A 24,916-nucleotide genomic window follows, 5' to 3' on the forward strand; every position below is an offset into this window, starting at 1 on the left:
TAGACATCTAAATTGTGGACTCGACAATAGAATCCCAAAGTCTCAGGGTCAAAGCTGTCAATGAGACTCAATATCCAACCAAACCAGTCTGACCGTGGCTACAGGTAAGTATTATATTCGGGTAATATATATGAACCCTGGCGTTTCTCAGGAAAAACAGCCTCGAAGCCGCCAAAAACGTTCTAGAAGGCGGTTTTTAATGTATTTGACAACGAAACACTCTAAAGTGGGTATTCACAGTTCCCACTGTCGGGGCTCGGGTTGAATTGAATCGTGCTGACGCTCGTCCCTACAATGTCCGCGGCGCGGTCGATGCAAGCATGGGTAGACAAAGATCTTGGATGGCTGAACTGCGGCATGGCATGCTAGATACAGGCATACTCCGAACCGCCAAGTCCAGTGTTCAGTGTCCAGTGCCCAGGGACACGAGCGCGTCCAGGCATATCAAAAAGAATCACGACATGGCCCTATATTTCACAATACTCCCACACGTCTTTACGATCCGCGATAATTCTGCTCGTGACGACAGAAGCAGCACCCACTCAAACCTCGGCCTCGGATGATGCGGTTTTATTGGGCTGGAGGTGATGGCATGACCCATTTTCAAATCGACCACGGCCTGCCTCACTATTTACTTTAGGCTCATACACTGTTCCACAGTACGCGATGGCAATTTTCGGTCTGTTACCTATACAGATGATCAGTTCGAGACAGTCCTAAAACGAGGACATAGTCACTTATGCATGACCGTTTTCATGCACAGTGGACCCGGAGGCATGGGATTTATCCACTTACCGTTTCTCCTCATGGAGATGAATGTGGTTCGAAAGAATGTAAGAGGTTGCCCTGCTTTCGGCATGTATCAGTTAAGTTATTACAATGCGTACATTTACCTAAAGCCCTCAGATACTCCGTACTGTAGTCTGGCGATGAGCAGCACCCTACTTCGGTATGGCCAAGGTAGATCAGGAAAATCATCACAGTCGGGCAATATTGTGCCAATAATGTCGTAAGCACATCATGGCGAGAAAGTGTAATATGGCTCATCAAACTATATCCCTGATCATTGTAATAAACCAGTGAGCACGCGGTCCTAGCATGCGCATATAATTGGGTTCGATGGTAGATCAAACGTCTGAATATTTAGTATGCATTATGTATTTATCATGTACGTAATGCCCCGGGATACCTGGATGTGTTTTGTGCATTGGTGGGTATGCTGTGTGTCAAATCAGGAACTTGCTCCGTATCCTCGATCGTGTTCGTGTTGTGCCCCATGCAGGGTTCAGTTGCCGGCCAACCCTTCTACTGTACTGTATGGGGGTATTACTGAGAAAATAAATCGAACCAGGCTGCCAGATTATGATACAGAGAGGGAATGAACTAGGAGTATGATGTTCCAAGTAAATTCGTTGGTGGGTCGAAGTCCGTAGATATATATTTACAAGATCTTGAATCAAATGGCCTAGAACACCAACATCTCAATTAAAAGCATGTCTAACAACCAGAAACAGTTTAACTAAGTACCCGGTTGATTACTACCCCCAGTAGCACTGCAATTATTGACAAAGACTGCAGCAAGAGTCAAGCATCGAATATACGTACATGGAAATAACCGCCAGTTAGAAAGCTTCACTACCAGGGGTGTAACTCTACTATAAGGCATAACATTATCCTAGACATAGATATAGAGTTGCTAGCAGAATCTATAAGCTGCTACGTTTTCAACTATCCAATACTTCAATATTCATCACTTGCAACGTATTCCACAAACAAAACAACCAACTACGTCAGAGCTCAAAATCCAACAGCCACTTGAAACCTGGAAGTCCAATTTTCCAGAGCACAGTAAGCTCAAAATAAAAATCGCCACAGACCCCCCTCGTACCTTGTTCCTTGCAGGACCTCGCAGGAACCCAGAAAAGACATCATCAATCACAAAGCACCCAACCGGACGGGTTTCCACCAGCCGAGACCCAACCCTGCCGCTCGGTGCAAGCCTCACCCAATTGAAAACACCCAAGCAGGGCCCCTAGTTTACCCAGTATCTTGGGTCCCGATGATCCTGACCAGCTCTGCCCTTTTTTTCCCACTCCCACTCCCACTTCCATTTTTGCATTTGTTTTGTGGAGGTCATCCTACAAGTTCCTTCTCTTCTCGGCCCACACCTCCTTGCCCTTTCCACCCCCACTTATTTCCAATTCAATCCAATTCTCGCCCAGCTCGATGGAGTAACTCGTCTATAGTCTAACGCACTATGGAAGGCTAGTGGTGTCTTTCCTCAACGACCGTCGTCAGACGTTTAAACTTAGTCAATAAAGCCCTGGGAAATCGAACGTAGAAGGTTCTCCGGGCGTTCTGCGGCCTCCGTTCTCCGTCAGCCGTGTCCGCAATTCCTGTTTCCATTCCTGTCGGAGTAAGCTGAGTTGAGACGCTGAAGCTGGACAATACCGTGTCCGTGTCCACTTTTTTCGAGAAAATTCCACGTTTCCTCCGGGGAATAGCTCTACTCTCCGGACATGTACATTTGTATACTGTAAAGTACAGTAGGAGACCGGTGCCTTTGTTTGATGCCAATGTTGGCATTGGTGTCGGTGTTTGCTTCTTTCTGCATTCGATATTCGATATGCGATATATAAGCAACACAGATCCAAACAAGAAATCCAATAATTGCCAATTGTGATTCATCCGTGTTTGAGGCGCGCGCCGTGCTATGCTGTGCCTGTATGTATCCCCTGCATCGGGCGGACCACCACCAATTAATCCGGGATGCGCACACACCATGCGGTATATGCACGGCACACATCGACACAGCATGCAGCACACCATATAATGTTTGATGGCTGATGGCAAAGTGGCGCGCAGGCTCAAAATTATACATGTAGAGTACTATATAGGATCAGATAGCAAAGGAATTGACAGGTCAAATATCGCAACGTGATCTTGGACGGGAGTGAACCATGGACCGGAACCTCTTCCCCGGACGACTTCCCGATCGCGATAGATCATGTTTCCACGGTTCGAGCCTTGAAAGGGGTGTGCCAGGTGCCAATCCGCGAACAGGGCTGTCAGTTTAGTTGGATATGAAACATAACATACAGTACTGGTCCGCGGGATACAGATATGTTTCATTATCAATTTATGTGTACGTGTATATGCGCACACGCTCCGTTTACATGTACACGAAAAGCTTCGATATACCCGTGTCCGCGTCTCTGGATAACTCTGGATAATACAGATACAGTCCGAGTCCAGACTCGCGCGTTGGGAAACGGCAAAACGTGTCCAGCACGCACAGTTCAGGTTCAATTGATTTCCGAGCTGGACCCGAGCTGGACGTGGACTAAGTAGGCAGGCGGATTTGCGATTGTATTACAGTACTCCGTGTGTATTTCTTGGGAGACCCCACTGACCCGCACTGTACTCCGTGCAAAGGAACTTTACGGAGGACGCGCTGAGAGTGGAGGGTGGAGGGTGTCTTGGATTTTTGTCTTTTTTCACTTTTTATCCAACGGAAGTTGGGGGTCCTTTGAACAGACCCATCGGTTAGCGAAAGTGTATCGAGGATAGCGCGCACAATGGGGTGCGCCCTAGTAGTTCCAGCGGGAATTGGCATTGAAATGGATGGAATTTTGTGGGAAGTGGGAATTTTCGACTATTTAGGCGAGATTCAAGGCTTCACCGTCTCAAGGGTTGGAGTGGATCTTTACCCTACCCTACAGTAGTTGGGCTTCGGTAGATGCTTTCGCAGAAGCGGTGAGGGAGATATTGACACGAAGTCGACTTCACCGACAAGTGAGCTTCATTAAGGTGTTCCGTAGTGTAGCTTAGCTTGGATCGAGAAATTCCAGACCTGGGCCTGGAGTTGTCGGGACGATGGCGGTGTCCACTAGTTCAGGGGCCGGCGCCGGGGAAGAAGTTCCTGAAATTCTTGCCAGGAACAATTAGAGGTCTGATTCGTAACTGGTCCGATTGGATCCTCATATTGCAGATCCATTACACGGGATCTGTGGATTTTTGATTCTTGTGTGATTTTGGAATGAGAGAGGGATCCAAGGGATCGGGAATGGGGTGGATCGGGAGGTAAGGACCTTATGTATGCTACCTAGGCACCGTCCAGCACTCCGTAGGTGCGGTCAAGTCACCGATATTCTTGAACTTCGTCATTTGTGGTCGAGAACGTTGAACGGGGTCGGTCCGCTGCATCGGGAAGTGGATCGTGCTTTTTGTTGTCCAAAGCCACCCGGGCTTCACCGCTGCGTACATGAAGGGCCAGATCGGAGAAGTTTCGATGCTTCGATGATCTGCCGGGAGTCCGGGAGTTTGTTTGGAGGTTCCAGATCAAGGGGGCAGGGCGAGGGGTAATAATTTGATATCTCTCACTATCCAGGTCAATATGTACATGTCCATTGTATTGTTGCAATCTCGACGCGAGCGCGTCTCCTCAGTAACCGCGTCCGGGATCATCGGGTCTGATGTAAGTCGACGCGATGCCCCACCCGGGAACTGGCGATACTCAAATTACAGCTGTCAGCGGTGTACTAGTAGGACTAGTACTGTACGTTGACCTCACCGTCCACTGTGGGCCCATTTAGGGGATCGAGAATCCCCCAAAGCTCCGATTCGCGCAGATCTATGCATTATGGCAAGTGATAAGGGCGGAGGGGTAGAATGTAATGCTGGAGTGGCACAGTGAACAGCCACAAGGCGGGGTGACGAGACGGGATCTGGACCAGTCAGTAAATGAGGCGAACAAAAGTACGGATACCCACGATGATATTCAAGTATACAAGCACCTCAGTATATCCCTGTTCGGAGTTGTGTGTCGCAGATCGGAGGGGTCGAGGGGGGTTGAACCATGGTACCAATCTTAACATCTACTCTGTACGGTAGACACAGTAGACATGCAGATGCCCAGATGTACAGTATAATAATAATAATCCCTGTAGGGGGTAGTCTCACATGCCTAATCTCATATGAGCGAGGGGCATATCCACTATGATCGCCTCTCAGGGGAGCCATGTGGACGAGAATAATTACGTGTCGAATTTGTATGGTAACAAAGAAAGAAGGGGAGTGCGTGGTGATAAGAAGGGGGCTGGTGATGTGAGTAAGCGATGCTTGGGCCCACGACCACTCCCCCTCCCTTCTCTCTTTCCCCCTCGGTTTCCCAAATTCCTTCTTATTCTCCTCATCTTTCCCCCCCTCCCCTCCTCCTCCCCCTCCTATCCCACCTTTCTTTCAGCGTTGATTTTTCTTAATTTTTACATTTTGTGGCTGGACACACTTACTTCGATACCCTTTGTTTTCCCCCCGCTTCATCGCTCCAAGGAATGATCAGACTCCCCAACGAACTCTTGTCGTCGACACGCCTACAAAACCGGTGCGAACTTACCCAGGGGACAATACCACCGTTTACGCTCTAAGTCGATATTCAACATCGATATGGCTCCTTCCGCCCCCGGAGCAGCCAACTCGCCGGCTAAGAAGGCTTCAGCCCCAGAGAAGAAATACAAGTGTCAATTTTGCAATCGCGCATTCAGTAGAAGCGAACATCGCAGTCGTCATGAACGCTCCCGTAAGTAGCAGGTGACTGCTGAATCCCGAGTTACCCCTTTTGACTAACTGGCTAACGCGAAAAATAGACACAAAAGAGAGACCCTTCAAGTGCTTAAAATGCCGCAGCACCTTTGTCCGTCGCGACCTTCTCTTGCGCCATGATCGAACTGTGCACGCCAAGGATGGTGGAATCCCCCTCGTGGCTGAGGGGCGCAGACGTGGTGGAGGGGTTCAGAAAAACTCATCTGCCCCATCGAAACCGTCGGTCACTGTGGACCCGACGACGTTGGAGCAGATTGAGGCCAGCAGCGATGGTATGGTCGACCTTGAAACTGCAGCCATGTTGATGACAGATTTCCAACATAAGGCTGCAGCAGCGGCGACCGGTCAGGTCTCCGAGCGGTCCGAATCGCTTTCGCCTGGACGCGGCTACGAGCCCTACCTGTCAGGCAACGCCACTCTGCCGCAGATGCCCTGGGACACCCTTATCTCCCCCGCGGAAACTAGCTCGATGCCTACCCTCGATCGCCATGGCCCTGTCGGAGACGTTCTCCTGTCCAACTCCCTGCCCATGTCTGGCAACTCTACCCCGAATGCCCTGTCGCCGTACCCCTCCATGACGGGTCCGGTGAGCCCTGTCAACTACCGTCGTTCGCCCGGCCCCAGCCAGGCCCTCACTCTCCCGAAGGCGCCTCAACTCGCTAACGAGATGGAACGCAACTACGTGGTTGACCGGGTACAGAGTGCTGACTCGTTGGGTGCGCTGCCTGACACTTTCCAGCTCCCGCCCACTGTGGCACTGAACCGTTATCTCTCTACTTACTTTAACCTTTACCACCCTCACCTGCCCTTCCTCCACCAGGAATCATTCCAGCCCGCTCACATCTCGGCACCACTGCTCCTTGCGGTTTTGTCGATCGGCGCTCTGTACACATTCGAGCGCGAGCACGCTTTCATGCTCCATGTCGGCTCCAAGGTTTTGGTGAACCAGTTCCTCCAACACAAGGACAACTTCGACTCTCGCAAGTGCCCTCTATGGTTGATGCAGGCTACTCTGTTGAACATGGTCTTTGAGAGCTGGAGTGGTGACCCTAAGGGTCTCGAATGGACGTGCTCCATCAAGAGTCTCCTCGCCAACATGGTCGCCGGCAACCGATACCAGCTGAAGGTACGCACCCAGGCCCGCCAGAATGTGCATCCCTCTCGTGAGGAGTGGATCGAGGATGAGTCTTGCCGTCGCACATACTTCGCCGTGTACATTTTCTTCGGCATGTTGACTCTCACGTTCAACCACACTCCCGCCATGAGCTTCGATGAGTTCGATGACCTGGAGCTTCCCTCTTCCGAGTCCCTGTGGAACCTCGACGCCGCCGACGAGGACACCTGGCGCCGCAGCGTTGCTACCAGTGCCCTCACCGTGCGCGAGGCCCACGACTTCCTCTTCCAGGGCGAGCAGACCCGCTACAGTGCATTCGCCACTCGCGTCCTGATCAATGCTCTGTTCTTGCAGGTCTGGAACCACAAGCGCAGCTTCGAGGCTTTGCAGGATGTGGTTACCGAGTACAAGCTCCGTCTTGCTCTCGAGACTTGGGAGAGCTCCCTGGAGGTGTGCGAGCCCGAGACCATTGTCGTCCCGCTCAGCACCCCCAGAAGGGCCACCCGCTGATATTCAACTCGATGGCAGTCTACCGTAACACTCGCGCCCGCCTGGAAGTTGACCTGAAGTCCATCCAGGAGGCCATGCGGTACCACTCCTCGTACGAAGTCGCGGCCGCTATGACCGTCGCTCGTGAGAAGGTCAAGCGCTCCCAGGAGATGAACAAGGTTGTTCAGCAATGCTTTGAATGCATTGAGATTGCCGCCATTCAAGGCATCAACTGGGTTGCCAAAACCTCCGCCACTAACTGGAGTGTCGAGCATCCCCTCTGCGGCCTGGATCTGATGGTCATCCTGAGCCTCTGGCTCTACCGCCTGGAACATGACGATGAGCCGGCGACTGAGGCCGAAATGGCCATCTACAACAAAGTGCGCAACCTGTTTGACGACGACGCCATCGATGCCTTTGGCAAGCTCAGCTCCACCGTCGCCCGTGTATGGGGTAACATCCTAGACGGCGTGGTTGTCTGGGGGTAAGTCCTACCCGATTCACTTCTGTTGATCTTTACTAACCATCTCTAGTATAACCAAACTCATGGGCGAGTCGTTCAAGCTGCACTCCCAGGCCCTAGTCGGCTACGAGGATTCCCTCCGCGTCGGCAAGGATCAGCCGATCCACGCAGTGCCAACTAAGTCGCTTGCCAGCGTCGGCACTGCTTATTAAATTTCCTTGAGTTATTTCCTTGAGTTATTTCCTTGAGTTCATCTGCTTTTGATTTATTTCGGGTTCTTACTCTCCTTTGTTGGATGCTTTGGGACACTTCGGCAACGGGACTGGACAATACCAGTGGGCAAGGCGGGGTGTTTGGGATTGAATACTTCGCTTGATATCCCTCTTGGTGGTTCCGGGTTCTTTGGATTGATTTCTTTTTTCTTTGCTTTGCTTTTTTTATGCATCTTCCTGCTTTTCTGCACCAGGGAGTCCAGTATGGTGTTTCTGCTTTCCGTCTTCGACACCTGGCTGGTCCTGTGTGTTCTTTCGCACTCCATGGAGTTTTCTTCTTTTATTCGGTTCATCTTAACCCCTAATCGTGCCCCCCAGTCCATCTGCTTTTCGTGCTCTCGATACCTTTTGTTTTTCTTGCGTTCTTGTTTTTCTTTCCTTTGTGTGCATCTGCATCTGCTTTTCTGGCTGGGTTTCCAGTCGCTGTATTTGATGTTAATTGCCATGTCCTTTTCCCCGTCTATCTTGCGCTTTGCTTTCTGCCCAGCATCGTTTTAACTTTTATTTTCCCTTTCGCCTTTTGTTTTCCTTGCACATGCTTTTATGCCGTTTATATGTACTATACGTAATCGATGAATTTATTATTTGCGGGGACACCATGATCACTTGTAATAATGTAACTTGTATGCATAGTAAATAGTATCAACTCTGCTATCTATCCCGAAATGAAGCCGTAAATAAACCACAGACCCACCCATCTCCACCTCCACTAAACATCTATCACAACACTACGCTATCAAGTAAAGAGGTAAACCCTAAGTTACTTCCCAATAGCAACAAACAACCGATCCCCAATATCCCCAAGACCAGGCACAATCATCCCCTTCTCATTAACCCCCGCATCAATAGCTCCAGCCCAAACCTCCACCCCCTCAGCCCAAGTCCCAGCAGCCCGCTTGACACCATCCTCAGAAGCAAGCACACTAAGCATAATAACCTTCTTCACGCCCCAATCTCGCAACAGCTGGATGGCCGCTTCGGCCGTGGCGCCGGTTGCAATGACGGGGTCGAGTAGGACGGCCAGACTTGCTGCTGCGCTGTTCGTTCCTTGGTTTAGGGATGCTGGTGAGGCTGGTGAGAGCTCTGACCGGTGGAACGGGAGGTTGTTGTAGTACTCTACAGGTTGGAGAGTTGCTTTCTCGCGGAATAGGCCTAGGTGGTAGACTGGGACTGGGGTTGGGAGAAGGTCGTTTAGGGCTTTTTTCGTTAGTTTGAGTTTGTTGGAGGGGAGGGAGATTGGGTTGTAATTGCAGTGCAGGTTGTGAGATTTGGTTATGGGGTACAGGTGCAGGAATTTGTAATAGGAAAGGAAAGGAAAGGAAAGGAATGGTACAGGTAGAATGTAGATAGGTAATACTGTAACAGGCGACGGGGAAAGGAGCTTATAGGGTAAAGATCAAGATACTTACCATCAACCATGCCTAGTCCAGACCGCAAGATCGGAACTAGAGCCAGGTCTGCCGGGTCAATGCCCTGGGTTTCGTATTCGACACCGAGAGGGGTGCGGTCCTGCAGGGATGTTAGTGTTCGGGTTCGGGGGGAATTCTCATGGCTTATATGGGTGAAAAGGATTCTCACAGTTCCTGTCTTGGCCAACTTTAGTCCTGCAAAGGCTTCCACGCCCAGAATAGTGGCGATATCATGAACTAGGCCTCTTGTCTCGCGTGGAGTGGTGGACTCGGAGCGGATGAGGGAGAGTTTAGCTTGCAGACAGGGGTGGGAAGAGACGTGGACATTCTGCGGGAGAGACATGATGAGAATGTGAGAAGAGTATAAAGAAGAGAGAAAGAGAGACAGAGAGAGAGGAAGAGAAGAAAAGAAGAGGGGAGTAGCAGTACATGCCTTATCTACTTCCCCTCTATACTAATGTTATCTCCACCTGACCCACATCGGTCTCCGGTTCTTGGCGTTCTCCATCTCTCTCTCTTCCTCTTCCTCTGATAGCTAAGGCAATGGAACAGACTGACCTCCAGGTCAGTCATCCATCAGAAACAACCTCCCACCCCCAACCCCAATCTCCCAACCCAACCGAACAATGGCATCCCCCAGCTGAACACGCGCCGAAGCTCGCATCTGCACCCCTCTCTAAACAGGCAACCCACCTTTACACCGTCTCCTACCTAATCTTCTTCTCATTACTGGGCACACTAGCTCGCCTCGGACTCCAAGCCCTAACATTTTACACGGGCGCGCCCGTCGTCACCGGCGTGCTATGGGCGAACGTGGGCGGCAGTCTGGTAATGGGATTCCTGGCTGAAGACAAGAATTTGTTTTGGGAGGAATGGGGCCAGAAGTCAGTGCATCAAGACAAAGATGCGCTTCCAGACGCAGGAGCTCTTGAAGCCCACGCGAAGAAACACAAGGCTGTGAAGAAGTCTATCCCGCTGTATATAGGTCTGACGACGGGATTTTGTGGGTGCTTCACCTCTTTCTCGTCGTTTCTTCGGGATGTTTTTCTTGCGCTTGCCAACGCCCTCCCTGACCCGTCGCTGCCTGCTGGATCGGCTATCGCGTCGCGAAATGGCGGGTATAGTTTCATGGCGCTCGTTGCAGTTATACTGTTGACAGTATCGCTGAGTTTATCAGCGCTGATCTTCGGCGCGCACGTTGCTCTCGCATTGACGCGCTTTACGCCTACTGTTCCATTCAACCTCACGCGATATGTCCTGGACCGTGTGGTTGTCGTTCTGGCATGGGGCTGCTGGCTCGGCGCAGTGTTTCTAGCGATCTGGCCACCAGACCGACACGATGGCCCGGACGTCTGGCGTGGCCGGGCTGTATTTGCACTCGTCTTTGCGCCAATTGGGTGTCTGTTTCGATTCTATGTCTCGCTGTACCTAAACAGCCGTATTCCTACGTTCCCGCTTGGCACGTTTACTGTTAATATTTTTGGAACTGTCGTTGAGGGCGTTTGTTATGATCTTCAGCATGTCAGTGGTCTTGGGGCTGTGGTTCCTGCTGCTTTGACTGGATGCCAGGTGCTGCAGGGTGTTATGGATGGGTTTTGTGGAAGTGCAACGACTATCAGCACTTGGGTTATTGAGTTGAATGGGTTGTCCCGTCGTCGCCATGCTTATGTTTATGGGATTACTAGTGTGGTTGTTGCTCTTGGGTTCTTGGTCGTTATTATGGGTTCGTTGCTGTGGACGCGTGGGTTCGATGATCCTGTCTGTGGATGATAGATGCCACCTAGCTTGGAGTGTGTATGATATAGTGTAAATAGAGTAATGATATTATAATGTCTACTAGAGGGTTGGGATAAGCATGAAATGCGAGTTATAGAAACATTATAGCTGGCATTTCATCACATTACTGGTGGGATATCAATGTCAATTAGCCCATCATTACCGCCAACTGTCATCAAGGTATGAGAACCCTCATATTCCTTCTCTTTCTCCTTATCCATCTGTTCCTCTTTCTTCTCCACCCCCTTCACCTCTACTTCAATTCCCGGCCCAATCTCAACAGTACTCATCCCCTCCCTAACATCCCTCCAAGACTAATATGCCTCTCACCAACCTCCTCAGCGGAAGTCAAAGCAGTACCAACAGTAGAAACAAACCAAGCACTACCAACATCCCAGTTCGGATGGGACTCACAACCTCCTCCCAGTCCCAGTCCCAGAACCCCAAGCGGAGTCAGAGGACATGTGGTTGCGGAGTATGGTAAGTATTCGAGGAAGGGATGAGAGACACTCCAAATGAGTATGAAGATTCCACCTCAGTGCCAGAATTGCCAGAATCGAAGTGATAAATAAGATTAAAAGAATCTGGTAGGGAATAGAGCAGCTCTTCGAAAATGCCGAGTGCAGTGCGGAGCAATCTGACAGTCTAGTGTCGTTGATCTCGTGTGGATTGTTTGCTCGTCTCCTGCAGGAGTCCGGGGATAGAGGTAAAAATATGATTAGTAGGAAGACAATACAGTATATACAGTACATGTCAGAACCAGAGGAAGCAAAATAAAGATCCGAAGTTGAGGAACACAGTAGGTTGAGGATGCGCAAGGAACAAAGAAATCATACAAGTCCCAAGACCCCAGACCATCCCGCCTGTGCTGTATGAAAGGAGGCGCAGGCCATCGAAGTAGAGCCAAATAGAGCAAAAGCAAAAGTAACAGTTGTATAATCACATCGTATTGGCCATATCTATATACACTGATTAAAGGTTAAGTAAAATCATGTCATGTACACATAGGAACATCTTAACAGAAAAAAAAACAGAAAAAAAATAGGTATCATGTACAACATGTATACAAACTGCAAATCTATACCCCAGGCAGTACGGCTGGTACACAAAGGGTGCACAGTAACAAACATCAAGTTCGCACGTCAGGAATGATGCAAAGAAATGATAGAAGGCAAAAAAGGGCTCAAATGATAACGGCAATGATCCAATCCCACGTCTGAGAAAGGCCATGGATGCAAAAATAGACAATAAAATGGTCAGAAATCCGCTGCAAAGTCTGAACTGGAACTGGAAATGGATATAGGTCCACTTGGTGTGAGCGGATCAAGAGGTGGGCTTGGAGGGTGGGCCCGACGTTTCACATGTCGTGTCGAGAGAGAAGGAAGAAAGAGGTCGTGGAGAATGGCATATAGATCAGAGTCGAAGGCGAAGTTGAAGGTGATGGTGAAGATAAACAAAAGTCAAGCGTTGGCAGCACCATACTGAGCAATCCACTCCATAGAGGATCAGAATCACCCCAACATAACAGCCGCCAAAGCAGTGAAAGTCAAGCCAATAGCCATGCCAATCCACGGCGTCTGACCCAGAGAACCCTCACTGCGCGCCTGAAGCACATGTCTGGCAGCCAACTTTCCCGCCTCATCAACCAACACCGAATCCAGACCGGCAACCGGAACAAAACGATCCCGATCGCGCACACCCATTTCCGCTAATGAGACGGTGGGCGAGTTGTGCGCGAAATCAGAGGAAACGGCGGACGCTGTCGCGGGTTGTTGTTGTGATTCGGCGAGGGCTGCCGCCGGGGCCAACAAGGCCAGAAGCATGGCCGGTTTCATTGTGGCCGAGGAATAGTAGATTTCGAGGGTATAGTAGGTGGATATGTATAAAGATTGACTGGTATGCGCGCGCTTGAATGCTTGGGCTGGTGCCTGCAAGAGACAAGCAACGCCAAGCTGGGTTGGTGCGGGTCGTGGTCGTGGGGTTGTCTTGAGTTGGCGAGGCAACACAACGGTTGGAAGGAGTATCTGGGGTTTGGAGATGTGAGGATACTCGTAGGATATGTCTTGGATCTCAAAATCAGGATTTTGAGGGGGGTTCAGGACATGCCACGCCCGATTAAGTGGATTGTCGGATTGTCGCAGGAGTCAGGCAACGGGGAATAGGGGGCCAAATCGATAGTCCGTACAGAGCCTCCTCACTTGAATCACTGGTCTCGCCCTTGCTCTCTTTCCCCTGAATCCTGATCCTCTTAAATCCTCTCAAATAGTAGGAAAAAGAAAGGAGAAAGGGGGAAAATCAAGATGAGGCAAGTTACTGCGGTGATTGGTCCGTTGGAGTCTCAGGGACGCCCGTGGGGGTTGCCCCTAAAGGCGCGATGTGATTGGTTGAGAGCTCCCGTGTCTATATGTTATACTTAGGGCTTCATATGAGCTATTTCCGGCTTATATGAGCTATTTGTTGTGTGCTGGAGCTATTTACAGCTTATGGGGCCGGCGCCTTCTCTTGGATAATATCACACTTCCACCCCCCAGTCTTCCAAAGACGGGATTCTAAAGTTCGTAGCGCTTATGTGAACAAGCCACTGACCCGCCTCAATATCAGCCTTGATCCTTCTCTTCAGGCGTCTCCGTTGACTTGGCCTGCTTTGCCTGCGCCGTCTCCGACTCTAGTTTCTGCTGATATTCCAACAAACCCAGACGTTTTAATTTGAGATGTTTGCGCAGCCTACGTTCTCTAATCGCCATCTCACTAGGCAATTCATCCCTCATCCGCTGATGCTGAGCACAAGGCCGACAGTAATACCCAGAAGAAAAGTCCCCAGACTTGACAAGCGTGCGCCTGCTCCCGGGCAGAGTTATATCACCACAGTGCTGACAAGGGTTTTTCTGTTTCCGTGCAGTCACAAACTTAGCCAGTTTCCCACGTAGCACCTTGATAGCCTTTAATTGTGCCTCGGTTGGCAACTTATCTTCAAGACACAAGCGCCTCGCACAAGACCGACAGTAATACCCAGCCGATGAATTCCCGGAATCAACATAACGCCGCTTCTTTTCCGGTGTAACAGGTTCACCACAGTGATCACAAGGGTATTCGCGTTTGTGCGCAATCGGGATCCCAGACCCCGGCCCAAGACCACTATGCCAAATCCCATATTGGGCATTTTGTATTTGTAGCTCGGCCTGGCGTATTGCACGCTGGACACATGCTCGGCAGTGGAAGCCTGCATAGGGATTGTCCGGGTCGACGAATTGACGCCTTGATGTCGGGGCAGTCTCAACTCCGCATTTACGGCATGGGCTCGATTTATGCAACTCGCCGCTTTCCTTCCACAGTCTTCGTCGGCGCATGGATGCAAGTTGTTGCTCGTTTGGAAGGGCGCCTTGAGCTTTAACCGTGCGGATGCATGCTCTGCAGTGCCAGCCTTTCGTTCGGTCGTTGGAATCAACTAGCCTTCGGTGCTTTGGGTTTATTTTGCCTCGGCAGTGGGCGCAGAGCTCTGGATCGCTGCTTGAGGATTCATGGCGGCACTGACTGATTGATGAGATCTTGCCATGGTTTTGGACTGTATGTGCAGGTCTCGAAAGATCGCTAAGTAAACTCGGTGTGAATGGAGCTCTGCTGGCATGGTTCCTTGCAGGGTGGTATGCGCGAATGCTATAAGATCGAGTAAAGGGCCCCAGGTGTTGGATTACGGGTCCAATGTTCTGGCCATGGCGAAAGACATGCGCGAATTGTACGAAAGGGCGCAGCGACATCGCAGAGGTTCGCGCTGAAGGCACTCGATTGGCTCATAAAGACATTGTAGAGGTAGGAGTGGTGGGTATTTAGGTTGAGGCCACCGTTAGAATGACTGTTGGAATGGGTATATGCGATACTTAAACATGGGCTTGAAACCCCCAACGCGATGGATGCGCGAGCCAGGGTCTTGGCACTTTTGCCTCAGGCTGAATAACAAGGCTATTACTAAGCAACTTAAAGTTGAGCAAGTTTGCATTGTTTGATGCTCTTTAGGGCTTCTATTCTATCCAGTAGATGTAACTACCTATGCATAATGAACAGAATATATATCGCTATGGCCTTTCGAAATTTCCTTCAATCGTAATGGCTTAGGAATGCATTGGGCGTTCAAAGAATCTCATCCCAGTTAGGCGTGACGGTAAACTTGCCAGACAACTGACCCATCGACCAAACCCGATTCTCGGACTGATCAGCCTCGGGATCGTCCTCTTCAGCATCCGCGCCGGTATTGACGGGAGGCGAGACGATAACCGCTTCCTGCGCAAAGCCAACGGGTGCACCACGGTTCAGTTCCATGCTGATGCCACCCCAATCGAGGGTCACACGTCCGGATTTGTGTACGTTCAGTTTACCCACACGGCCGGCTGGCAGGGACCAGGGTTTGTTGGCGGTGATGATGTCTTTTTCTTGGGATGTGGTTGTGGGTTGGGTAGTTTCCACGATTTCCACTTCGGCGCCTCCTTCACGTTTGATCGGGTTCTGGTTCTGGTTTTCGGGGGCGGCTGCGGGTTGGTATCGGTTGGTGTCTGAGCCGACGATGTGGAGGTTTGGTGTCATGGGCGGGAATTGCATGAGGAATAGGTGGCCCAATAGAGGGCTCTCTTCTTCTTCCTCTTCGGTTTCTTTTTCGGCATCCTGTCCCTCCGCTGTGGTGCTGGCATCTGCTGCGGTAGCTTCTGTGGCGCCCTCTGTCTGTGCTTCCGGTGTGGCCTTCTTCTTCGACGGAGGTGGGACGAGGAGCTCCTTGATGAAAGATAGATCTTCCATGTGACGGTCATATTCTTCGATTTCCTCCTTGGTGTGAAGGAGGCTGCGTGGGTCTGGAATCTCGGGCTCGGGGGAGGGTGCGGGTTGCGAAGATCGTAAGTCTACTGTGCGTCTCTTGGTAGGGCTCTGGCTCAATGCTGAGCGGACACGAACGCTCTGCGCTGGAAGGAACCCATCGTCGTCGGCGTGTGGAATATCCCCCGCCATTACAGAATCCTCGTCCTCGGGGTCAGGCTTGATACGAGGTTCATCTGTGCGTCTCTTCTCCGAATCCTTAGCGACCTTCTCCTTCTCTGCTTTATCACGAAGCTCAGCAGCCCTGCTAGAGCTAGACTCCATGTTGACACTGATAACCCGCTCCTCGTGCTCATGGCGCGCAATACGAACAGGACGAAGAGCACGTTCGGTGCGAGACCTACTAGGCATCTTCCCCTTCCCGTTCTTGCTTGTGTCGTATTCATCATCATCGCTGTCGAGGTTGATATGATCAATACTCATGCGAAGTCCGCTCTCATCGTCCGAAGAGTCAGTTCCACGCGAACGGTCACCACCAGTGAATCCAGAACGATTTCGCCCTGAACCAACACCACCAACACCACCACCGCCGCCACTACCACCTCCACCACCAAACCCACCACCACCGCGACCACGCTTGCCGCCTCGACCAAATCCACCTCCCATACTCATAGCCATACCACCGCGACCACGGAAACCAGCGCGACGAGCAGTGCCCCCACGCCCACGCTGAATAGCAGCAGCCTCCTTAAGTCGTTCATTGTATCGTTCCTGCTCAAGTCTCTCAATCTCCTCGCGTTCCTGCTTGCTGCGGCGGCCAACAGCCTTGGGCTTGTATTTCAGAACAGGTTTGGCGGGCTCACCACCTAGAGCGGAAGGGGGTCTACTGCTCGGCGCAATGCTGCCGGAGGGTGTGCGCTTATTCAGAGATTGCAGTCGTTGCACTGAGGATCGATTGGCGGCGCCGGCGCCGGCTGGCGCGGGTGTATCTTGGGTTTGGTCCCCGCCTGCGGGAGTCGTGGAGGTTGAAGTTGTGCGTGCGCCGCGTGCGGCTGTGCCTCCACGGGCGCTGCCGCGGGTAGCTCCTTTGGGAGGCATTGTCGCTCAGACAAGGCGCTTGTAGCGGCTTGCTGGAGGGTTGGAAAAAGTCCGTAGGGAAGGGCTAGACTGCAGCGCGTTCGGGTTGGAGGGTGCGCTGGGATACTTGAGTGTGGGCTTTTTGGGCCTCGGGAGAACAAGACGGGAAATATGTGAGGATCAGTTCGCCGGCGATCAATGCGGGCGTCTGAAGTCGTGAAGGTTGAGCTCCTTCAAAAAAATTGCGGGGCCATTCACACCGCCTTCTCACGTGATCCGCCCACCCCTCTGCGACTCGTTGGCGATGAAGCACAATTGTATTGAATTGTGGACAAAATTGCTATTTTAATATATATAAACTCCATGGACTTCCAGATGCACTTGGGGGAAAAAAACAAAAGCAAGATTGGCACACCTCGTACGTCTTACTGCACTTTTACGTATGGCCCGACGTGAAAGTATATATTTCCATTACTGGTCCATCCGAATACCACATCAAACCGACATAAGCAGAGTAAACACCCAGTAGCATTGATTCCGAAGGAGCGAATGGAAGTGACAAGAAGCATATAGCCTGCAGAAACACTAAGACGCCGAAGGGACACAACAACAATTCAACCGCTTGGCAGTGGATATTGAGGTCAAAAGCATGGTTTGTAACCAATGAAGGGAGTGTAGAGGAGGAAGAACAGATGATGACAATATAAGGAGTGTATAGTCCTCTGGAGATGGCTAGAAAAGAGGGGATAGGAGGGGGTGAGGATGGCAAGATAAATGAGAGATCCCATAGTCACGGAGGAGGGTAGAGATGCGATGCATTGCGCCCAAACATGGCGCCGGCAACCGCTGCCAGAAGCTCGACTAGCGCTTCCGCTTCTTATTCTTGTCTGCTATAGACGCGGAAACGGGAGGGGTCGCTGGCATTGCTGGGAACTCATCTTCGTCTTCCAGCATTTCTTCTCCGTTCTTCTTCACGGGAACACCCATGTGACGGCCGTAGCGGCCTTTGCGGCCATTTCCTTCGTCTTCGCTGACGCAGCCTTCAATGCCAATGCCGGCATCCTTGCAGCGTCCGCAGGGACGTTGGCGGTCACATCCCTTCTTGCTCTTGCGGCACCGTTGGCAGCGAGGCTTGGTCGACAGGTCTTCCTCATCCGCACCGAGCTGATGCTGGAAGTTGACCGAGCCTCCGGAGACCTTACGGGAAGAAGCTGGGCTGAGAGGTGGAACAGGAGGGACCGACTTGTCCGACGGCTTGCGGGGAGCCGGCGCAGCGACCTTGCTCTTAACCTGCTTTGCAGAAGGCTGCTTCTGGCTGCGAACCTTGAAGGACATGGGACGGCTCTTGGGCTTCTTTGACTTAGGAGCGGACTCCTTGTACAGGATGTCCTCTTCACCTTCACTCTTGATGCCATCGTCGGCACCATCTGAGCTGTGGTCACTGCTGTCAGCGCTGGGGAGGATGTCATCCAAGCCCTTGTGGTGACGCTTGATGGTGCCCGGTGGAAGCATCGGGCTTGAGTCTAGTCTCTGGCGACGAGCTGGCAAGTCATCCTCATCTTCACTGAAGTCTTCTCCATCACTGGTAGCGCCAGTGGATGAGGCGGCATCAGCAGCGCCGCTGAAGGCGTCGTCCAATGTTGAAGCCGACGTGCGACCGTGGGAGAAATTGGACGCATCGCCCAGACGTATCAATTGCATTGCCACATCTTCATCAGAGATGCAGCTTGCAATAGTGGGGTCAGGCGTGGGCAATACACCCGGGCCACTCACTCGGCTAGCCGAGTAGCCTCCCGAGGCGTCGCGCATGCGATTATTGTCGGGGACAACGGGTGTCGCATACATCGTATTGCGCCCCGATTGAATACCATATTCACTATGACCATAGCTTTGCGGCGATGGAAGCGCTTGTTGGTAACTATATGGGCGTTGGGGAGGGCGGGCGAAAGGCGACCCAGCGCCTTCCTGACCAACCGATCGACGTTGAGGTGAGATGGAGGAGGTAGAGGTAGTGAGGGGCACTTGGGGAGGAACAAATAAGGGAAGTTCCTAAGGGGAAAAGGATATTAGCGATGGATCGAAAAGACGAAGAACTTGAGTCACTTACAGAGCTGTCAAACTTGGGTCGTTTCCGACGACCATCTTGCAGTATGTTTTCCATGCTGATATCGGAGCTAGCGAAGAGCTCATTGCGAGCCCTACGAGCATAAGCGCTCTCAGTATCGCTGTAGTCATCATCATTGAATCCTCCATGGATACTCGAGCCACGGCTTTTGTTACCCGCACGAGAGCCTGGCTTGTGCTGAGAAGCACTGCGCATACTCCGGTTTGACGGAGAGGTGCTGCGCTTCCTAGCCATGCGCGAGGCAGGGCGCGATGGCTGGTCCAACACTGGCGTCATGCCATCGGTCATCTGGAAAGGTTCCGCCAGACTGGGCCGCTTGCGAGGCTCGACAGGGAAGCCATTGTAGAAGTGATCCCCAAATGGTTGAATAGGAATGACTCGCACATATACAGTCCTGTTATTTTTGAGGTTCTCGTACCTAGCGATGAGGGTAATCCCATTTTCATCCTCGAAGCTGACCCCACTGGCAGTACCATCGTAAATGCCATAGAAATTTTTGACCGTCGTCACAATCGAGTCCGTCGTATCATGAGGATAGATTTGAACGCGCATGGGTATACGAGCTCGAACCTTGGAGTTTTCATCCAAAAGCAACTCGAAGGCGATGTTCTTGGGTGCTGGGCCCTTCTGCGACGGGTCTCTTACGGCAGTCTCTGCCAGACCCGGCTGCTCGAGCAGGCCAGAGTGCCCTTCACGGACCGCTTGCATGGCGAATCCAAAATACGAGGAAATCCTCCACTGCTATACCAAAGACTGCATCAACCCACTGCTTGTGTGCGATAGAGGGCGGGAATGGGGTCCATAGCGAGAGAGGAAGGGTAAGTGTAGAGGGAAGAATCCATCGAACCTACCAAATAATAGAATTCGAAAGATCAGGCTGGTGGATGGACCACCCCGGGGTCTTGATGTATAGAAATGTATAGAAACCTTCGAAGCAGAGCCTTCGATGGTGAGGGGAATGTGCAGTCGCAAGAGCCGGGAGCGACTCAGAAGGGCAAGCGTTGGCAACCTGACCAAGGACGAACCGCAAGGATTAGCACAATGGAGTTTCAAGCGCTCAAATATGTAACAAGGATGGGTTTTGTCAAAGGGGATGACGGATGTGTCGCTAACCGAGTCCGGCCGACCTTGGGAGCGGGCTTGGGGAGAAAGCAAGCGAGAGGACCCGGAAGAGGATGGAGAGGAACACAAACACACCTAATTCGATTCAAATCGAGTCCTCCAGTGTCGCAATGTATCCGGATGGTCCAAAAAAGGATCGAAGCGTCGAACGATGGGGGGATTCGAGGTGGACGAGGGGATTGGTGATTCTACGAAGCGCTAAGGCTGTGTCAGCGGTGGGATCTCCAAACAGGAAAAGAGGTCGTAGATGTGAATAGGAGAGGACAAAAGGAGAGAAACATACTCAACAATGTTGGCAATGTTAACTTGAGTGAGATGGAAGAAGGTTGAGGTGGGTGCGTACGATGGTTTCACCTAAAGCGAGAAAACGGCCTGGGTCGGTGACATGGCGATTTGCGCTTCCGGCATCAAAATCGCCATCACATTCCATAGACCTTGAAACTGGCTCTTTTACGTATGTTTGAACTTGCTACAATATTTTAAACATGCAAAATGGTCCTATTAGTCTGTCTATTGGCAATGCGCAAAAAGCTGTCGCAAGCCGGATGCCATTGCGCCGAGTGACGGAGCACTTTGTCTAACCACCCCCCTTGTGTTCGAAATGCAGAGTGTAATCCGTAGAATGTGATGTAAAGTCTCTTAAGATACTGGACTTTCAAATGCGCCAGCACAAAGCCGAGAAGAAGACTCCCCTCGAGGCGCAACTTAAGATAAAGAAATAGCGCCCAATGGATTCTCTGGCTTGCAGCTAGTTTCTAGCTCGACCACGTAGCGATGCCCTTTTTGTGGTCCACCCAGACATCGAATTGAACATCGCCCAGCCCAATCCTTGCCACTAACCTTGTCGCATGGTACATTGGCTATGCGGGAATGATAATACTAGTTGCCGCGACACTTCTGATGTCTTTCAATGAGAAATTAATGGGGTAGGGTTGCAGCTAGAGAGGTCCTCTGATCGACCGGTCTGGGGACTTAATTCCCGCGCAAAGAATATCGCCCCGGAGAGCCATAAGCTCTTACTTGCCCACACTCTCTCTCCCAAAATACGGTCCATTAATCGCATGACTACTCCGAACGGAGTGTCTCGCATGATCTGCAGTGAATTTACCCCTCCTCGGGACCTACACTTTGATGTTGAATACCGCATCGGAATTACTGAGCATTCCTGGATTCGCACTGAAACTTAGGGTCTCCGCAAGGCAGCGATTCCACCCTTTTATTGATTTTCTCAGTAAATAGGGGGAATGTTCTAGGTGGAGATGTTGAGCGAAGATCTACGAATTGAGCTAGAATTTTCAGAACGTGCAAGTCTCTCAAGTATCTCAGGCCGAAAGCATGGGTTGCGCGACCCCGCAGAAGAAGAGAGACTCGCAATGATTGAGGCAGGTGGGTTTCGGCTGATCGCAAAGCTGCCAAACAGGAACCGCTTGATTCCGGCGACGGCGGTGTGGCTCTCACGTGGTTTCGTGTGGATAGCGCGTTGGATCTAGATATTCTCCGGAAAGGGCGATTACAGCCCCAAAATTGGGCACTTTGTAGATTTTATGTACGGAACTCATAGCTTACAGTAGTAAACATCTTGAGTGAATTTTATACTATCTCCAGGGCTCTGTGTTGCGCAGATTTAACCAAAAAGATATCTGATGGACATCGGAGGAGACGCGCCGATAAGGTTATGACGTCAAACAATCAACAAACGATGCAAACACTACCAAACAGAGCAAACATCCAAGCCCTTCTTTCAACGTCCAAACCAGATCGAAGTATTATAAATGGGGCATGTCAATCATGGGATCTCTGGTGTAAATCTAGAAATTGAATCGTATAGATGATCCCCCTTCCATCAAGCATGGCAGATGCCTTCTGAAGTCCTCGACTTCGATCTGGGCCTGGGCGTACCTGACATTCCCAGGCAGTAGTCAGCTTCTGCGCAACGGGTAGGTGCAGACCGCCGTAGCGCATTCCGAAAGAGGATTAGCGGCATATTTGTGAACTAGTACATTTCTTAGACAGGCACGCCCTTTCTTGCGCAATCCTCCCTTCTTCGTTCTGTCACGTCCTCGGTGCTCTGTTGTGCTTTTCGTCCCTTTCACTGTCAATAGTCTTCAAAGGAACGTGGAAGAACGGAAAAGTAACGAGTTGTTCTTTGAGCGGGTCCGAGGACTGTTTATTTTGCCCGGGTCAACCAATCAGCCGCCCCCGACTACCCGTCACTCAGTTGAGCAAAAAGTAAACAACGTCCTCCACTCACTGCATACTCGACAACAACACATCTTGCAACCCGCCAGCAAGATCACTCATCATGGATGCGAAGGTAAGACCTTTCTGTCATTTTGCAATGCTCTTACCCTCTTCGAAATTTCTACGCGTCAATTGCGTGGGGTTAAGCTATGCCGCGTTGTTGTTGCCTTGCACCTTGTTCAACACCTCTTCTATTACGACCTGCTCCCCTGATGACTCACAGTCGATTTGTTCATGGCATGAAGAGCGATACCGTGTGCTAATCGAACCTCAAGCCACAGAGATTCCGCGTCTGTGGGGACGAGAACGTGCCCCCGTCGTCCTTGCAAAACCATAAGACAATTCACCAGCGCAACAAGTCCAGCCCGGCTCTGAACATGATGGCTCAGAACGGCACGAAGAACGGAGTGCGTCGTGCCTTTGGCGATGTTAGCAACACCAAGCGTACCAGCCGCGACGATTCTGTCCTGGTTGGAAAGCCAACTACTCTGCCTGAGAAGGGTGGAATGTCTCAACCGGCCCAGCGACAGATCCCTCTTGCTGTAACCAAGGGACTCGTTGACAAGGTCACCGGGGCCAAGCCAATGAACCCTGCCGGGAAAGCCCAGCCGGCATACAAGACCACGAAGCGCAACAACACTATCTTCAAAGATCAACTGCAACCCGTCCCCGAGAAGGACACATCCAAGGAAAACAACCGGACCATTGAAACTGTCCAAGCCCCGGCGAAGCTCGTCGAAGCCAATGTCAATGCCATCAAGGAAGCTGAGAAGGCTAACGTTGCCCCGGAACCATACAAGGCGCTTCACGAGGAACTGCCAAGCCACATCGAATCCGACGCGACCATTTCCGAGCCCGAAGACATCAAGGAGGTACAAGCTAAGGAGATAGTGTTGGCCGTGTCGGAACCAGAAGAATACTGGGACGAAGATGAGACCGAGTACTACGCCGCTCCGACCTATCCCTCGCGTGGAGACAATACCACCGGCGGAACTGCTGTTATTTACCCGAAGATGAATGCCATGACCAGGCGTCAGATGTTCCTGGCCAAGGATATTGTTGAGAGCCAACTGACCGAGGAGGATATCATCGAAGATAGATATGACACCACCATGGTTGCAGAATACAACGACGAGATTTTCTTGCACCTGCGACAGAAGGAGGTATGTTCATACTCCAAACGCAAGAGATAATGGATTTGACTAACCACTGACTTAGATTGACATGCTTCCTGTCCCTGACTACATGGCGAACCAATCCGAGATCCAGTGGTCCATGCGTTCAGTTCTCATGGACTGGCTCGTCCAGGTACACCAACGCTTCAATCTGCTTCCTGAGACTCTATACCTCACTGTCAACTACATCGACCGCTTCCTATCCCACAAGATTGTTTCACTGGGCAAGTTGCAGCTTGTGGGTGCAACTGCCATCTTCATTGCGGCCAAGTTTGAAGAGATCACCGCTCCTTCGGTCCAGGAGATTGTTTACATGGTTGACGGCGGCTATTCTGTGGATGAAATCCTGAAGGCTGAGCGTTTCATGCTTACTATCCTCGACTTTGACCTGGGATGGCCCGGCCCAATGAGTTTCCTCCGACGCATCAGTAAAGCTGATGAGTATGATCTCGAAACTCGTACTGTGGCCAAGTACTTCCTTGAGCTCACCATTATGGATGAGCGCTTTGTCTGCACTCCCCCAGCTTTGTTGCTGCCGGTGCTCATTGCCTCGCTCGCATGTTGTTGAACAAGGGCCAATGGGTATGTTTTCCTCTTGACTTTTTAGTAACATTGCTAACATTGACAACAGACCCCTGCCCATGCTTTCTACAGCGGCTACCTTTATGCCCAGCTAATTCCTGTGCTCCTTACTATGCTCGACTGCTGTGAGAACCCTCGCCGTCACCACGCGGCCATCTTCGAGAAATATTCCGACCGTCGCTTTAAGCGCGCTTCAGTATTTGTTGAAGCCGAGCTCGCACATGACTTCGCCCTCCCAGAAGTCTCCCATCTGAGTGACCCTGATCGCCTGGACGGTACGGCCAATTTCTAGGCCATCTTCTCAATGTCTACCACGTGGTCTGCATATACCATGCAAGCTGTATTCCAGGTTCATCGGTATCCACAGCCATCCACGTTCTCTGCTTTCATTTACTGCTTGTTGTTCAACGAAGGGCGTTTCTTTCGGTCTGAACAGGCGAACTGGTTCTTTCTGCATGGCGTTAAATCGGTGGCCTTATCTTTCACTTGTTCTCTTTCTTCCCATTCTCGGCTGACGACGAGATGACTTGACGCCTCAAATTTCCGGACATGGGATTATGATCGGAAGGCGTTGACGACGGACTTTTTTCTCGCTCGGCGTCCTTGATTTGCTTCGTTTTTTTTACCTCCACGGGAACATACCTCATTCCATTTGTTCATGCGTAATTCC

At 51.2% G+C, this 24,916-nt stretch overlaps 8 protein-coding genes across 8 annotated transcripts; 4 read left to right on the plus strand and 4 right to left on the minus strand.

The window, feature by feature from the left end:
• Positions 1–5,204: 5,204 nt before the first annotated feature.
• Positions 5,205–7,225, plus strand: N7446_006236 (C2H2-type zinc finger protein; the record flags this gene model as incomplete). The annotated part of the gene is made up of 2 exons (XM_058514984.1): positions 5,205–5,578; positions 5,646–7,225. Exons 1-2 carry the CDS (start codon positions 5,446–5,448, stop codon positions 7,223–7,225), a joined length of 1,713 nt encoding a protein of 570 aa, XP_058372162.1. The 5' UTR covers positions 5,205–5,445.
• Positions 7,226–7,236: 11 nt separating this feature from the next.
• On the plus strand, positions 7,237–8,531 carry N7446_006237 (uncharacterized protein; the record flags this gene model as incomplete). The annotated part of the gene is made up of 2 exons (XM_058514985.1): positions 7,237–7,688; positions 7,738–8,531. The coding sequence occupies 2 exons, from the start codon at positions 7,237–7,239 to the stop codon at positions 7,877–7,879; spliced, it is 594 nt and encodes a 197-aa protein (XP_058372163.1). The 3' UTR covers positions 7,880–8,531.
• A 5-nt stretch (positions 8,532–8,536) lies between these two features.
• Positions 8,537–9,732, minus strand: N7446_006238 (uracil phosphoribosyltransferase). Its single transcript, XM_058514986.1, has 3 exons — positions 9,518–9,732; positions 9,349–9,448; positions 8,537–9,136 (listed from the first exon to the last, which is right to left on the minus strand). Exons 1-3 carry the CDS (start codon positions 9,689–9,691, stop codon positions 8,700–8,702), a joined length of 711 nt encoding a protein of 236 aa, XP_058372164.1. The 5' UTR covers positions 9,692–9,732; the 3' UTR covers positions 8,537–8,699.
• Positions 9,733–9,891: 159 nt separating this feature from the next.
• On the plus strand, positions 9,892–11,118 carry N7446_006239 (FluC/FEX family fluoride channel; the record flags this gene model as incomplete). The annotated part of the gene is made up of 1 exon (XM_058514987.1): positions 9,892–11,118. The coding sequence occupies one exon, from the start codon at positions 9,892–9,894 to the stop codon at positions 11,116–11,118; it is 1,227 nt and encodes a 408-aa protein (XP_058372165.1).
• Positions 11,119–12,635: 1,517 nt separating this feature from the next.
• On the minus strand, positions 12,636–12,959 carry N7446_006240 (uncharacterized protein; the record flags this gene model as incomplete). The annotated part of the gene is made up of 1 exon (XM_058514988.1): positions 12,636–12,959. The coding sequence occupies one exon, from the start codon at positions 12,957–12,959 to the stop codon at positions 12,636–12,638; it is 324 nt and encodes a 107-aa protein (XP_058372166.1).
• A 2,290-nt stretch (positions 12,960–15,249) lies between these two features.
• N7446_006241 (putative DNA-directed RNA polymerase III RPC4) lies at positions 15,250–17,022 on the minus strand (the record flags this gene model as incomplete). The annotated part of the gene is made up of 1 exon (XM_058514989.1): positions 15,250–17,022. The coding sequence occupies one exon, from the start codon at positions 17,020–17,022 to the stop codon at positions 15,250–15,252; it is 1,773 nt and encodes a 590-aa protein (XP_058372167.1).
• Positions 17,023–17,862: 840 nt separating this feature from the next.
• On the minus strand, positions 17,863–19,834 carry N7446_006242 (putative C6 finger domain protein; the record flags this gene model as incomplete). Its single annotated transcript, XM_058514990.1, has 2 exons — positions 17,863–19,050; positions 19,109–19,834. The coding sequence occupies 2 exons, from the start codon at positions 19,832–19,834 to the stop codon at positions 17,863–17,865; spliced, it is 1,914 nt and encodes a 637-aa protein (XP_058372168.1).
• A 2,716-nt stretch (positions 19,835–22,550) lies between these two features.
• On the plus strand, positions 22,551–24,538 carry N7446_006243 (cyclin family protein; the record flags this gene model as incomplete). The annotated part of the gene is made up of 4 exons (XM_058514991.1): positions 22,551–22,562; positions 22,771–23,652; positions 23,708–24,202; positions 24,296–24,538. 4 exons carry the CDS (start codon positions 22,551–22,553, stop codon positions 24,536–24,538), a joined length of 1,632 nt encoding a protein of 543 aa, XP_058372169.1.
• Between the last annotated feature and the right edge of the window lie 378 nt (positions 24,539–24,916).

The sequence above is a fragment of the Penicillium canescens genome, assembly GCF_028828765.1.
Source record: "Penicillium canescens strain IBT 15451 chromosome Unknown utg000004l_segment0_segment0, whole genome shotgun sequence".
In the NCBI taxonomy this organism is placed as follows: domain Eukaryota; kingdom Fungi; phylum Ascomycota; class Eurotiomycetes; order Eurotiales; family Aspergillaceae; genus Penicillium; species Penicillium canescens.

Coding starts and splice junctions, on each gene's coding strand:
- N7446_006238 (XM_058514986.1), bottom strand. CDS start 9,691: ATGTCTCTCCCGCAGAATGTCCACGTCTCTTCCCACCCCTGTCTGCAA. Junction 9,449..9,517: donor AGTTGGCCAAGACAGGAACT/GTGAGAATCCTT, acceptor ACATCCCTGCAG/GACCGCACCCCTCTCGGTGT. Junction 9,137..9,348: donor TGGACTAGGCATGGTTGATG/GTAAGTATCTTG, acceptor TAACGAAAAAAG/CCCTAAACGACCTTCTCCCA.